The following is a 14,416-nucleotide window of genomic DNA, read 5'->3' as shown; positions in this document are numbered from 1 at the left end:
TCGGAACAAATCACTAATCTGAACAACCCCAGTCCCCAATTAATTCCGATTTTCGACTCTCTACTGTATATGGAACAGTATGAAAATAATTCTTTTTCTTAATACGTTGCTATAAATTAAATGTTCTAACTTATAATGTGTTTAAATTATTAAAAAAAATTATAAAAACCTAATGTATTTTTAAATGTGTAAATGTGTGTAAAAATATAGCATTCTCCAAAAGCATGGGATCTCTGAAAAGTTACTATTACAGTAGAAAATATTTTTTAATAAAAGTTTACATATGATACAGCAATTTCTCCTACAGTAAATTCTGAAAATGTCTTCCTATAGACCTAACAAGCCAGATTCCATGAGAGAGTATGCAATCAGCAAAGAAGTCTTCTAAAAACTAGTCTGAAAACCGGAATATCTGTAAACAAGCAATAACATCATCTACCACAAAATGGAAATGTGGTACTTGCAGGTCTCATATGCAATGCCATACATATAACTTTAATGTCATTACAAATTTCGGTTAATGTTACCTATGGTAGCGAACATGGCAGCTTGTCTCTGAAACAGTGGGGACGCACATTCTAACCTAACCTATTCTAATAATTTGGTTGGCAATAATTATGGTAATTTATTAGAATAGGTTAGGTTAGGTTAGGTTAGAATGTGCGTCCCCACTGTTTCAGAGGTGAGCTGCCATGTTCACTACCATAGGTAACATTAACCCAAATTTCTCACTGCACAGTAACTTTGGGGACACCTTGTATCAGAGATGGGAGAGTGCTTGGGTTTATTGGTGCAAGATAACCAAATTTATTGAAAAATGGGTGCATTGCTTGTTAAAGCAACTTTAATATAGATGGATAAGCAACCAATAAGCCAATGACACAGTCTGTTTCAAATGAAATAGGCTATGTCTGTGGCTTCTTTATCCAAATTTTAACAATGACTATTATAAATATAAAAGTAGTTAACATTTAATAGTACAGTACTTCTAAAACCATGTTATAATTAAAAAAACCATTAAAATATTTAATTGTCAATTGTATTCATTTACTAGAATTATATAAACAAAAAGTAGTAATAAACACAAATTCAACATAAATAAAAAAGTCAGTTAAATTAATTTTTGGAATAACTTGGCTCCAACATCAGATACTATGCTTAAATAGAACAGTTCATTTACATTTTAAATGTTAACTCTTTTGAGTATAAGAAACAAAGCTTCCATATGACTCTGTCTCCTTACTTTTAATTAGCAAAATACAAAAATAATATAAAAAAATAAAAGTCTATTGGCATTATCAAACTAAAAAATTAGTATATCTTAATGATTTTGAGTATGTGGTCCACCTTCAGAGACTAATCAATAAAAACTTATATTGATTATCACTGAAATAAATTCATATTAAAATTATGACAGTAATTTTTTAATTTTATAATTTCAAAAAATAATTAGATTCTGAATAATAATTATGTAATAGAGCCATAAGTAATTATCGTTAACAAAATACTTTCTTAAATTCTTACCTGTACGTGTCCTTGTGGCTGCATAAATCTTCCAACTACTCCATAGGAAGCTAATAAATTATTACTTTCAGGTTCAGTCAACATTGCTGGAATAATAGTGTGATAAGGAAATTTTGCTGGTCCAAATACATTTGGATGATCAAATTGCAAAGAAAAATTCAGCCCTCTGTTCTAAAATTTAAAAAATTCTATTAATAAAGATTAAATATCATCTCTCTTTGTCTGATCTACAAACATCAAAATACATCTCAAATACTTTCTCGCAACAAATTAATGACAATGGTTAACAATATATAAAAGCAATTTTTATTAATCAATTTTAATACATCATTCTGTTAACCTTAGTTATTTCAATCAAAATAAAAATGCAATAATTACATTTAAAGGGAATCCACATCCTTCAGGCACGATGCCAGAACCAAAACTCTGATATAAACTACTAATAAAGGAACAAGCATTTCCTTCTTCATCTATCACTGAAACGTAAGTGGTATTTGAATCACTGTCAAAAAGATCTCCAGGATGTGCAAGAGATAAAACACTGAAAAAATAAACAACTTCAGATTAAACTGTCAATAAATTAATTTAATACATTATTTAAAATGTAAAAGTCAATTACAAACTACTATTTTAGTTATTTAGGTCAACTCTATTGTTTTATGTTTTACATAATCTATAAATAAACAGTCTCAGTTTTAGGAGTTTAGAAGATGTTTCCGAGAAGACATTAAAAATGTTAATTCAGTGATATTTGAATGCAATTCATCATCATCATCAATTCATCTTTATTTGTATTAGGCCTTGGCCTGTTACAAGGGGAGTTTTGTTTAACATTCATTAAATAAGCAATTATGTAGTTACAAATTTTTTAACAAAATTATACAAGTTATAAATAGATTTTAACGTAGCCACATGGAAAAAATAGACATTTCTTTTCCGAGGAGCACTCATTTAAATTATTTAAATCGGAACTTTGTCTTAGGAATATTGTTTTTTTCGCATCCACAAACCAGATAGAATTTAGAGAAGTTTTCTAAACACCTCGGACATACAATTTTAGAATAGATATAAATCTTGTTATCAATGGTTATTATGTCATTATTAAGGCGAAGCTGGATGAAGAACCCCTTAACACCAAAGGGAAAATTAAGCTACATATAATTATTGATATTAGGTATTATATTATATGAATTCGGCAGATTTCGTGTCCGGATATCCTCCACGTCAAGTATCAATGAATTCTCCATTACATTTCTAGTTAGTTGTTTACATAATTCTTCACTAATCTCCGGAAGGTGTATAAACGGGCCCATCGAAATCCAAAATTGTTAATTACTCTGGTCAGCTGACTTACCCAGTTCTTTCTCGATTCTGTTTGTAATGATTTCCGATATAATTGGTTCAAAAAAACTAAATAACAGCCGACCACTAAAAAAGACTCTGGTTTAATTCCACCAATGCGAATATAAAACTGGAAGTAGTATGTGATTGCACTAGATGACCAACCGATTTCCTAATTAATAGTAACAAACCTCCAGCTGGTCGACCAAATCTTTGTGGCCTTTGAGCATTTTGCTATATAAAATCCAAAACTTATCTTCTAGGGATCTCTTCCTTATCTTATTTATATCTAATATCCAAGTCTCTGTAAATCCTATTACTTCATGCGATTGTAAAAACTGTATGACAGGATCTTTATAGATTTTTTTAAATAGACCTTGGATATTCCAAAAGCTTATACTTATTTTGTTTAGGATAGCCTGAATATTTTCTTTGACTTGGTCTGGAGGTAACGAGTTTAATGAACTCTCCTGGTGAAGATTACAATTTTCCTTAATATTAGTCAGCTTTTTAACCTCTAGTTCCAATCTTTCTTGCTCACGACTCTCTGTATCAGCAGTCTGGCGACTCATAAAAAATAACTGATCTGAATTACTTCCTCCAAATTTAAATCGTACGTGAAGATATTACCATCTTTTATGAAATAATCGTCTCTGACCGTTATTTTATGTCCCTTTGCCTTTTCTTGACTTATCGTTAAGGTTAATTTTTTTCTTCTGATCCTGGATCTCTTACATAGATCTGCTATAAATAGAAACTTTCCCTTTCCTATACTTGCTAATTTTGATCTTTTTTTCCAAAATTCTCGCAAAATCGAGTTTCTTTCATAGATTGAGCTTAACGTAATTTTCACAATGGATTTATCGTCCCCACTTGACACTCTGACCAAACTATCAGGCAAACAATCAGGTAGTCCTAGTTTATTCTTAATATAATAATTAATCTCATCCGTGAGATCGTTTGTCTTAAACGGGAAGTTCAGGACTATAATATTGTTCTTTACCTTCTCGTTTCTCAAAGAATCGATTTGAAACTCCAGCTTACCTTGCAGTTGTTTACCAGTCTTAACTATCTGGTCGAGATCGGTTACTTTCTGGAAGGCTTTATCCAATTCCTCTCTCAATTCTCTATTCTCTTTCTTTAGTGAGGTTACTTCTGCTTTTATCGTACTTAAATCTGAATTTAATTGCGTAAACTTTTCCTGAATCAAAACGTATATTCCTTTTAAAGTATATTGAGTCTCTTCCGTTTCGTATTCATCCTCTTCCGCTACCAATCCAAAGTAGTCTTGAATGTTTGAGTCTCTCACTATCCCACTTTTAGTTATAGAGGGAGTTTCTACAATTTGTTCTTGTTCACCATGCATCAGATTCAATAACTCATTTCCTCTCGCTAATTCTTTCGCACTACCTTTCCGGGGTCTTCCACGCCCCTTTCTTTGCATATCTGCACGATCCATCTCCTGAGGAGATCTAGCCAAAGGGCCAGGGTTAGACTCTATCCCCGCAATTTGCAATAAGCACCTTATTAAACTTAATCTTAAAATATTTGTGTATTCGTAAACTTTCTGATACACCATATTCAATTACTTTCCACAAAGCTACAATAGAACGTCACTTCTAACCCCGAATAAAAAGTCACCAACACCGTCCACGACTCCCCCAAGTTCCCAATGCAATTCAAACATTCATAATGTCTTCTCATAAATATCCTCTTTTGAGAAATTATCAAAGCAGAGGATACTAGTCAACATAAATCAAGTCAATTTTGCTTAATATATAAATATTAATTTATCAAAGTCTATTTAAATAAACATAAAAATTAAATCTGAAGACATTTAATATATACACTTATGCAAATTAGACACCTCCATGGGAAGCCCAGAGAATAGGTATATCTATTCTAGAATTTATATATGTTACCAGCAAAACCCGATTTTATGCCAAACTAGTGTAGAATTATTATTCAAGTATATTAACGGTTAAAATAAAATTAAAAGGCAATCAATTAGATGAACAATATTTATTCAAACATAGTCTATTTAATAATTATGGTAATTTATTAGAATAGGTTAGCATGAATGTTCACATTATGTATATACAGCTACCACATCTGACATTGAGAAGAATAGGTTAGGTTAGGTTAGGTTAGAACACACGTCCCCACTGTTCTGTCTTCTGATTGCCGGAATCGGAGACGAGCCGCCACCTTCGATACGTAGGGTAATAACATTAACCCCCTTTTTTATAATTAAGTAGACTATGTTTGAATAAATATTGTTCATCTAATTGATTGCCTTTTAATTTTATTTTAACCATTAATATACTTTAATAATAATTCTAAACTAGTTTGGCCTAGGCAAAACTAGTTTGGCGTAAAATCGAGTTTTGCCGGTAACATATACATATTCTCTGGACTTCTTATTGAGTCATCTAATTTGCATGAGTGTACATATTAAATGTCTTCAGATATAATTTTTAATAAAATATTTAATTAGAATTTACATATATTTTGAATATCTTCAACTACAAGTTTAAATTAGAAAAAATTTATTTATATATCATATAAATGCTTAGTAGCATCATGTAAGTAGACTGAAAATATATAAAGAACAATTTTTGTGTTATTTTTTTTTATATTCTACTTTTGTTTATCATTATAAATTATATCTGGTTAAATTGATACTTGAATTTAAAATGTTTTTGTAAATAGTTAAATAATATTAAAGATAAACGAAAGTAGTTTTAAACATTGTTATATAATAGGTTTATTTTTGAAATAAAATCTCTAAGCATTAGAACTCTTGTATGAATTATTTATAAACAACTTTAAAGTACATTTACTGGACTTCACTGTATTCAACTTATTATTTTTATTTATTTATTTTTTCTCCTTTGACATTTTTGACCATTCATTTTGCCACTTGAGTACTCATCTCATCACCTCATCCATTGAGCCAGCTCTTCACAAGACTAATCTGTCAAGAAGAAGAATAACCTTTCACAAGTACTTTCTACAGAAAACTGGCCTCGTTTAGGTGTTAGACATATGAAGGAACTTGTTAAATTCTTTATGGCTAGCCTGTTGGTCAGATATGAACCCAGGACCAATCGCCAGTGTTCAATGGTTTTATCTACTCAGCTACTAATGGACAAAGCTTGTTAAGGACAAATCTTGCATATTTATATAAAAGAAACTGTACTATGGACAAGTAAAATTTTCTTGTGGCTAGTAATTTAAGTTGTATTTTTGAACCCCTTATATAGAATGCCCTAAAAGTCAATTAATCAAAGAATATGATTGTGTTAGCACATTTGAAAATTTTAAGTGGAAGATTTTACAACTGAAGTTGAATTTTTATCTGCAATTGATGAATTTTTAATTCATTTTATCCTTTTCCTATTGGAAAGAATAAAATAGACCAGGGGTTGGCAACCTTTCATCAGTATCGTGCCAAACATAAGTTACAGTGTCATTCCGAGTGCTGACGTGATTCTACCAACTTTATTATATAAGTTAACAAAATTAGTCTGGTTATAATGAAATTCAAAAATATAATTTTGAAGTTAAGTTGTTAATTGAATTATGTTCTTATATGTGAAGCGCTTGCATAACATATAGATGCGACATGGAATGTAAATGCATGTTCTGTAATAGAAATATACAAACAAGATTCGTTTTAACGTACCATGGCCTTCGCTGAAATAATTTTTATTTTAATCTAATTTCAGTGAAATTCTGCTAACCCAATAAAGCTGGCGTGCTAAGCTTGTAATTGGGGTTATCGGTGCACTGGGTAGGTCTGGAGTTAAGAGTTTCATGTAGAAACACTCAAAACATGCAGTTCTTGGAAAGGAGTATGGGTTCTCCTTTTAGAGATGACAAATGCCAAAATGACACAATACTGTTTTAGGTAAAACCAGTTAGTTCATGCATGATTTTTCCAAAAACATTAGTGCAAAGGTTTGATATGAGAAGCAAAAATAGTTACCACACTTGGAATCAATAATTATCACAAAAACAGCTACAGTAATTACTGTTCATATACTTTGATAATTACAGTTTGTCTGTATTTAAATGCAATAAAAGTGTACAAAGCATAAAGTAAAAATAGTGTGTTCTTATTTCAAGCCAACCCTTGAAGCCTGAAAAAATTGAAATGGTGTGTTAAACAATCATAAAAGGTGAATCTGCACAGTTTTACACACAAAGATATATAAAATTGTGTCCAGAGGATCAAAAAAAACTGGAAAAACATCCTCCATCAGATAAAGCAGCATATTTGATAACCCAGCACTACATCATTCCCAATGATCTCAGGTTAGCAGAATGCCACTGTATTAATTCTGTTTTTTTCAATACACATGGACATGAAGAAGCACAATGTCTTCTTGTAGGTCCGTTAATTCTATAATCAGCATATTTATTGCAATTATAGTAAAAATATATAATTTTAGGTGTAAAAATGATTTCCATTATTATATTTTCTTTTTCATCTTTACTTTTCTTTTATATATAGCTGTTAGTTCTATTTTAAATAAATTTTCTTTGGTTCCGAAGTAAGACATTCTTGTAGGACAGGGATGGCAAACCTTTTTGTGTTCACGTGCCATATTATAAGCATACTTAGCTTTATAGATGTTAATGCGTGTCAAAGTTTCAGACTTCAAATAACGATATTTAAAGAAATTAAACGAATACGCTTTAATTAGAATAACTGTAAAAAAGCTGATTGAAAAAAGGATGATCAGCTGATAAACCGAAAGGTTGATTGAAAAAGACAGAAATTGTATGATACATTATGTGCCAGATGATTTCTCCTTACGTGCCACAGGTTTGCCACCCGTTGGAGGATATAAAAGGAATCATGTTGAGCAATTCTATGAATACTAAACAATAGAACTCTGCTTTTTAAAAGCATTTTTACATTATACTTAATATTATATTTTTTCTTATTTGTATAATTAATGAAAGTAATAAATTTATAGCAATTCTTAATTAATTCATGTTGGCTATCAGCCATTAATTACTACATTAGTTCAGTTCCTTGCTACAGTCAGTTTGCTCGTTAAGCTGACTACAGCATTGAATGTTTCTGTTTTTGTTGTTCAAAGTTGTAACTGTTGTGCAGAAGTACTTTTAAGAAGTAATTCTTATAAGTATTTATTTGTAATTCATTCAACAAGAAGAAAAAAAATTTGTTTAACACTGCCATAACTTTTGATTATTTCATGAGTTCTATACTTTCAAAAAAGTTTTTTTTATTTGAAAATACAATGAATATTGCAGAACATAAGCATTTTAAAGGAATTGTTTTTTAATCTTATTTTTTTGTAAATTTGCTTTTATTTTATTAAAAACATTATTTTGTTTCATCTTTCTTCTTCCTTGGACATGTTTTCTAAATGCTGCTTTTTTTTAATAGTCCTATATCTACTTTAAAATATTGAAAATATACACATCAAACGAAACCTGATATCATAAGCAAATACACCAACAACTGCCATAAACTCTTAGATTTATATATGCTGGAAGAGGAGATCGAACCAAAGGTCTGGGTGGCGTAACTGGCAACGCGTCCGCACGGTAAGCGGGAGTTGCAGGTTCGAGTCCCGCTTCGGGTCGATTCTTTTCTTCCAGTTTAATCTAAATTAATTAATTAAATATTATAATTATTAATTTTAATAAGAGATGGTGCCTAACGCCTAACTCTAGTGCCAGTGCCAAATTCATTTCTAATCTATAATCATATATCCAAAATTTAGCCCGATCATTTACGGCAGTTGTTGGTGTATTTGCTTGAAATACAGAAAAATGTTTATTCAAAATGTTTTTATACTTGCAAATTTAAAAATAATTTTATGACTTTTAGTTTTGGTGTTCATCTTCTTTATGTAATTTCTTATTTTCTATGAATAGTGATTTACTTGTCATAACTTCATATTAAAATATTTCTGATTAAACTTAATTCCAACATGGCAAATAATACTTCTATATATAAAATTAAGATAATTTGGCCTGTCGGAACTAAATGTAAGTAGTCAGAAATATTTTAATATGAAATTATGAAAAATAAATTACAGGTATCCCTCATATAACACCGTAGTTACATTCTGAAAAAGTGCCACGTTATGTGAATCCATGCTATACAAAACCAGGCCTAGGAGTGCTATTTCCCCTTTGAAAAAGTGAGAAAAGTGAGTTGAAATACAGAAAAAAGTGAATAAAAAGTGAGGGCAATAGTGACAAAACAAAGTGAAAAAACAGAAGGAAAACTCAGCAAAATAGCGGTAAAAATTGTTATTTTCTTTTTATTCTGTTATGGTTAAACACATTTTAAAAATTTCTGTATATGCTGTAATATAGTAGCCACTGGTTATATCGCGTTTTTTCGGTCCCCCAAATTTTAAAAGCATTTGAGTCAATTAATTTTAAATTACCAATTGCCACTGAATTTCTATTTGCAACGAAATACGAGAAAGAGCTAAATATGCAGAACAGGTGGATAGATCGATTGTCATTTGTTTCCTTTTGATATAAAAGTTGTTTATTTATTAGTTTTAAGTACAGTCTCCTCATTTACAAAGTTTGTGAATTCGAAATTTCATACCTTTATGTGAATTAACGGTATTGTGTCAATTCACATAAAGGTGTGAAATTTCGAATTCACCGCATAATGTGTAAGGAAACGATCTCTTTAATTCTGAACGAAAACTTCTAAAAATTTTATACAGTAGTAACTTTATTTTGCTTTTTAGAGAATTTTTACTCTAATTTTATAAGTTTTGATGTTCTATTATATATTCAATATTTATTTTTTTTAAATTTTCAATTACAGCATTTATAATTTTTATTGAAAAATATAAACTACACGAATTTCTAATAAGCGATTTATATAGTACTGTATAATAAAATCGCAATTGATGTTTTGTTTTTATATCGACAGTATTTGTCTTTCAATGTCATTGTTCAAGAAACAATAATGCTAAATGGGCGTTCATGGTTTCGATGTTTGCGTAAACGTCAATTAATTCGATATAACCTACGAATAAAATTCAGGATTGAAAAACTAAGCTTATTTTATATCAGAAACACTTGCTGATGAAAGAATAGCGATTCCATAGCATGTATAATCTGTTCAGTAAAAGCCCAGAATTTTTATTACTCGGTTATATCACGTTTTTTTTCTGTCTCCCGATAACCAGTGGCTTCTGTATTTCAAGTAAACCATGAATACTTGAAAAGTCTTTGGCTTCTGTAAATAATCAGTCATGAAAGATGATGTTCTTTTATTAAGATTATTCTGCATGTTATCAGCTTCCTTCTTTTTCGCTTCCTCTTGCTTTTGAACACTTAACACTAATAAGCATCACACGTGCTGCTTGTACTTCATTCATGTTCTTGCTGTTAATAGCCTTCTCCAGTTTTTTTGTTTGCTGCTTCTAACAAAACTTGGACTGTCGCATGTATTTCATTTTCTTCTACATTTTTCTGGTTTAAACTCAGTTGCAGTTCCATAATCTTCATGTTACGAACAGCTTTCTTTTGTTGTTCTTCAAAACATTTCTGTGCTCTTTTTTTCCGTTTCTCTTATTCTTTTAACTTCTTTTCATTTTCCAATCGTTCTTGATAATTTCTACGCACCGAGGAAGCTAACTTCGGTCGTCCTTTGTAATAGGTACAAGATGTGGGCTTTGGTCATACATGTTCAGTCCCTCTTTAACAATCAAAAGTGAATTAAGCATTCTTTCCAACACTGATGCTCTATCAGGAGAAAGTGCCCGGCATAAAATTGATCCTCTCTTTCATGGGAACGGGATTTTCGATGCTGATTTCACTAATTTGGCTATTCTCGGATATTTATCATTATCAGAAACTGTTTATTTTTTAATGCTTCGAGATGTGTAAATATTGATTTCAAAATAAAATAATAAATCTGAAAGAAATATACAGTACTCCAAATAATATAAGTAAAATAATATTTTATTAATGATTTCGTAAATAAAAAGGAACTTTTTCCTGCAGATGACTAAAAACCAACATCGTTGCAAAGTTGTTAACCTTTGGGAAGCGTGTGAAAATCTTTCTCACAAGCAATTACGTGTTGTACTTTTTACAACACTTCGAATATTTTAATTTATTTGGTAAATTTTATATGTAAATATGAATTTACATTTTCGTTTACTTTTTTAGTCTCTCAATTAATGCACAATTATAATCGGCATAAGAGAAGATTAAAAAATGGATATTTCACAAGCAAAGTAATCACACATTTTATGAAAATAACACTTACTATATGGAATAATTATACTTGTAGTCAATTTAAACATACATTTATGGGAAGATGTAGATGTGATTTAACGTTAACAATATGCTATGAAATCATTAAAGTAATTTTATTAAACTCAAGTTTATGAAATTATTTAAAGATAAATCAAGTAAAAAAATATTTTTGTAAACGACAACTCCATAACCCGATTGTTAATTAAAACCAAATAATCTGCCAAATTATTGGGCTATAACCAGGATAACTAAATGGTCAGAAACGAAATCTTTTTTAGTGGTAGGAGGTTACGTTACTATCTCGTGTTAATTTTAATAATTATATACAGTCAAACCTGTTTTTATGCGGGGGATAGGGACCGCATTAAAAAAAAATCTCACGAAACTTCACGAATGGCTGTAAATAATAGTTTTCGCGACACAATTAAAAAATATTTTTTATGCGGTCAACAGGGACCGCATAAAAAAAGTCTCACGTAGAAAATAACTCAAAACCGTACGAAATAGAATTTATTGACAACAGATGTCAGCACTTGACTGCATCGTCTGGTCTATCGTCTGTTTTACATATTTTTGTCCAGGTGGTGTTTTGTTGACTTAAAAAGTAAATTATTTCATTTTTCGCATATTCATGCAATAATATTACTATAATAAGTGCATTTATGCTATAATAAGTTTATTTAGCTATAATAAGTCAACGTAAGACATGACGAATCGCACGAGACTAGTCGCCAACTATACCGCACAAAAAAACCGCACAAATTAAAAATTCGCATTAAAAAAATCGCACAAATAAAAATCGCACATAAAAAGAGCGCATAAAAACAGGTTTGACTGTATTTTGAATTTAAAAGCGGCAGCAGTGTTGTCAGCTTGAGAGATTAATCCCTCTGCGTAATGTGTTTTCCCCTGCAAAAGGACTTTAGTAATTTTCTTAGAAAACAGCCAAAACCGCAGGGATGCTTAGAATACTTATTTTTAAACTCTGTAGAAGGAAATGCAATTCGAATAAGGTAGATTTTGGCGAATAATGAAAATATGGCATGAGTACATAACTTTACTCAACACTGGCTTCTGAATTTGTAATGAGAGGGATTTTTTAAGTGCATAAAAGATTTTTTTAAATACGTTAAATAAATTTTTGTTTCCTATAACCTAACGACAGTGAGCGAGCAGTTGCAATTTTGAGTCTGCTCAGGGCCGCGTATTTTCTTCTAAAAAATTCTATTCCGATAGTCCGATAATTTGGCAATTCGTTTGGCTTTAAAATTATTTTTGGTTTGTCCCACATCTTAATTAAGCATGTGAAAATGACCAGAAAAGTGAGAAAAGTGAGGATACTTCAAAAAAGTGAGTACAAGTGAGAAAAGTAAACGACTCCGAGGCCTGCAAAACAAAAGACTAATGCAAAACATAGGGTTACATTCTAGAAGTTAGCAAAAGTATACTATTCTTTTTTGTTACTAAGAGAAATATGTTAATTAAAGCAATCAATAATTAATTAACAATCACAATTAAAAGTATTGTGTTATGCATTAATATTAATTTTAGTTAAATGAGGGTATTTTCTTTTTACAAAGTATTATCATCTGAGCTTGCTTGTAGAACTTGATCAGAAATATCAGTAAGGTCTTCATTTTTTTAAATTTTTATCATAAAAAAATAAAAATATGTTATTAATCGAAAATTTGTTCTAGCAGGTTGCATTCGTTCAGTCAAGTACCCAGTGACTTTTTTTCCAGAATTTGCGCTTGAACACTGAATCTAGGCAATATCTAGGTACGAAGTACCTAGATACTGCCATATTTTGTTTGTCATTTTATGAATGATTGCTTAACTACAGTTAAAAAAAAGTTTAATAGCACTTATCTAAAAATGTTTAAATAAACTTTACTAAATACGAAGATTAATCTATAAAAACATAACACAGTGGGTCTTAAAGGCTAAAATTTGAAAGCAATAACGACGACACCTGATTGATAGAAGAAAGCAAGGAAGAAAAAATTGTACTATCAGTTTTCATTAAAGTAAATGTGACAAAAGGCACAGTGGCACAAAACAAATTGAAAATTTCAATATTATAAACTCCATGGGCAAATTTGAGACAACATACATGCTTGCTTGAATAAAGAAAAATAAAATAAAATAACAGAGTTTATACTTATATTTTGTGAAATTTTGTATGGAGCATTTCCCAAACAGTGTTAGAGCAAAATCGGAAGTTGTGTTGTATGGGGAACATCCGCAATTTTCAAACTGTGTTAGGACGAAACAGTGTTGTATGAGGGATACCTGTACTCTTAATGTAAATAAATAATAGAGATTAAAGAAGGTTACCTATTAGCTTTGATGAGAGATTTCCGTTTACTAGCATAATTTTTGTCAAGCAAAACAGATTGAGCTAATTTTAAAATTTCATGATCTGCAATATATTGTCGTCCATCTGCAAATGCTAATCTGAAAGTCTCTGCCAAAGTATGGAGATAGTCTGCTGAATTGTGTCCCATAACTGAAAATATATACTAATATATACACTTACACACTTACAAATAAGAGCACGCTCTTACATCTGCCAGCTTGTTTTGGCTTATAAGAGCATTGCACTGCTGTATCAATATAAATTAAATGCAAATGTATGGATACAATAGGTATTTAGTCACATCTCTGTGGTAACCATTATGAAAAATAAAAAACCAAAATGATAAAATGCAATAAATAAATGCAAATGAATAAAATGAGCAAATAATTTAGGGTTTTACTTTAGCTGGATAACTTATAGATGTAGATTGAATAGATAAGGAATTTTGTTTTTTAACTCAACTAGAATTTATTTCTCTATTGCAAAAAATGAGATGAATGAAAATAAATGTTGCCAGTTATTTCACCAAAATATCATCAGATTTAACTAAAAACAATCATACCTTTAAAGGGTGGTATTGGACATTTATGACTGTATATTGGTCCTGATGTGCAGTTCTGACATATGGCAATCTTCACTACATTGCCTTCGAACATCTTGGCCGGGTTGGAACCTTTGCCAAAGCTTACAGATAACCCATTCGGTTCCTGTGACACTTGTCTCTGAGTTTGGCCAGCCTCTAATCTCTTGATAATCTTACCACACATAATGTCATCAATATGTCTTCTTTAAACTATAATTACTGCCTACAAATAGTCTTTTATGGTTACAAGGTGATAACATTTGCACATGCAATGCAAAAATGACCTCTTACAACACCAATTGCCCAAAGTGATGGAAAATGCTTTT

The 14,416-nt window shown here is 30.5% G+C and overlaps 2 protein-coding genes across 4 annotated transcripts in view; both read right to left on the bottom strand.

Annotated features, from left to right (window-relative positions):
• LOC136983773 (histone H3.3A) overlaps positions 1 to 14,416 on the bottom strand; it is a 235,384-nt gene that overhangs the window by 130,919 nt on the left and 90,049 nt on the right. The window lies entirely within an intron of this gene.
• LOC136983752 (glutathione hydrolase-like YwrD proenzyme) overlaps positions 1 to 14,416 on the bottom strand; it is a 38,252-nt gene that overhangs the window by 2,055 nt on the left and 21,781 nt on the right. For all 3 annotated transcript variants that reach the window (XM_067280594.1, XM_067280592.1, XM_067280593.1), the window contains 3 exons: positions 13,486 to 13,657; positions 1,903 to 2,065; positions 1,525 to 1,695 (listed from right to left, as the gene is read on the bottom strand). In XM_067280594.1, coding sequence (XP_067136695.1) covers positions 1,525 to 1,695; positions 1,903 to 2,065; positions 13,486 to 13,657 — 506 coding nt within the window. The remainder of the gene's footprint in view (positions 1 to 1,524; positions 1,696 to 1,902; positions 2,066 to 13,485; positions 13,658 to 14,416) is intronic.

This window comes from Centruroides vittatus, unplaced genomic scaffold, assembly GCF_030686945.1.
Source record: "Centruroides vittatus isolate TY-2023 unplaced genomic scaffold, ASM3068694v2 contig_885, whole genome shotgun sequence".
In the NCBI taxonomy this organism is placed as follows: Eukaryota; Metazoa; Arthropoda; class Arachnida; order Scorpiones; family Buthidae; genus Centruroides; species Centruroides vittatus.
This window is presented reverse-complemented; position numbering and strand designations above follow the sequence as displayed.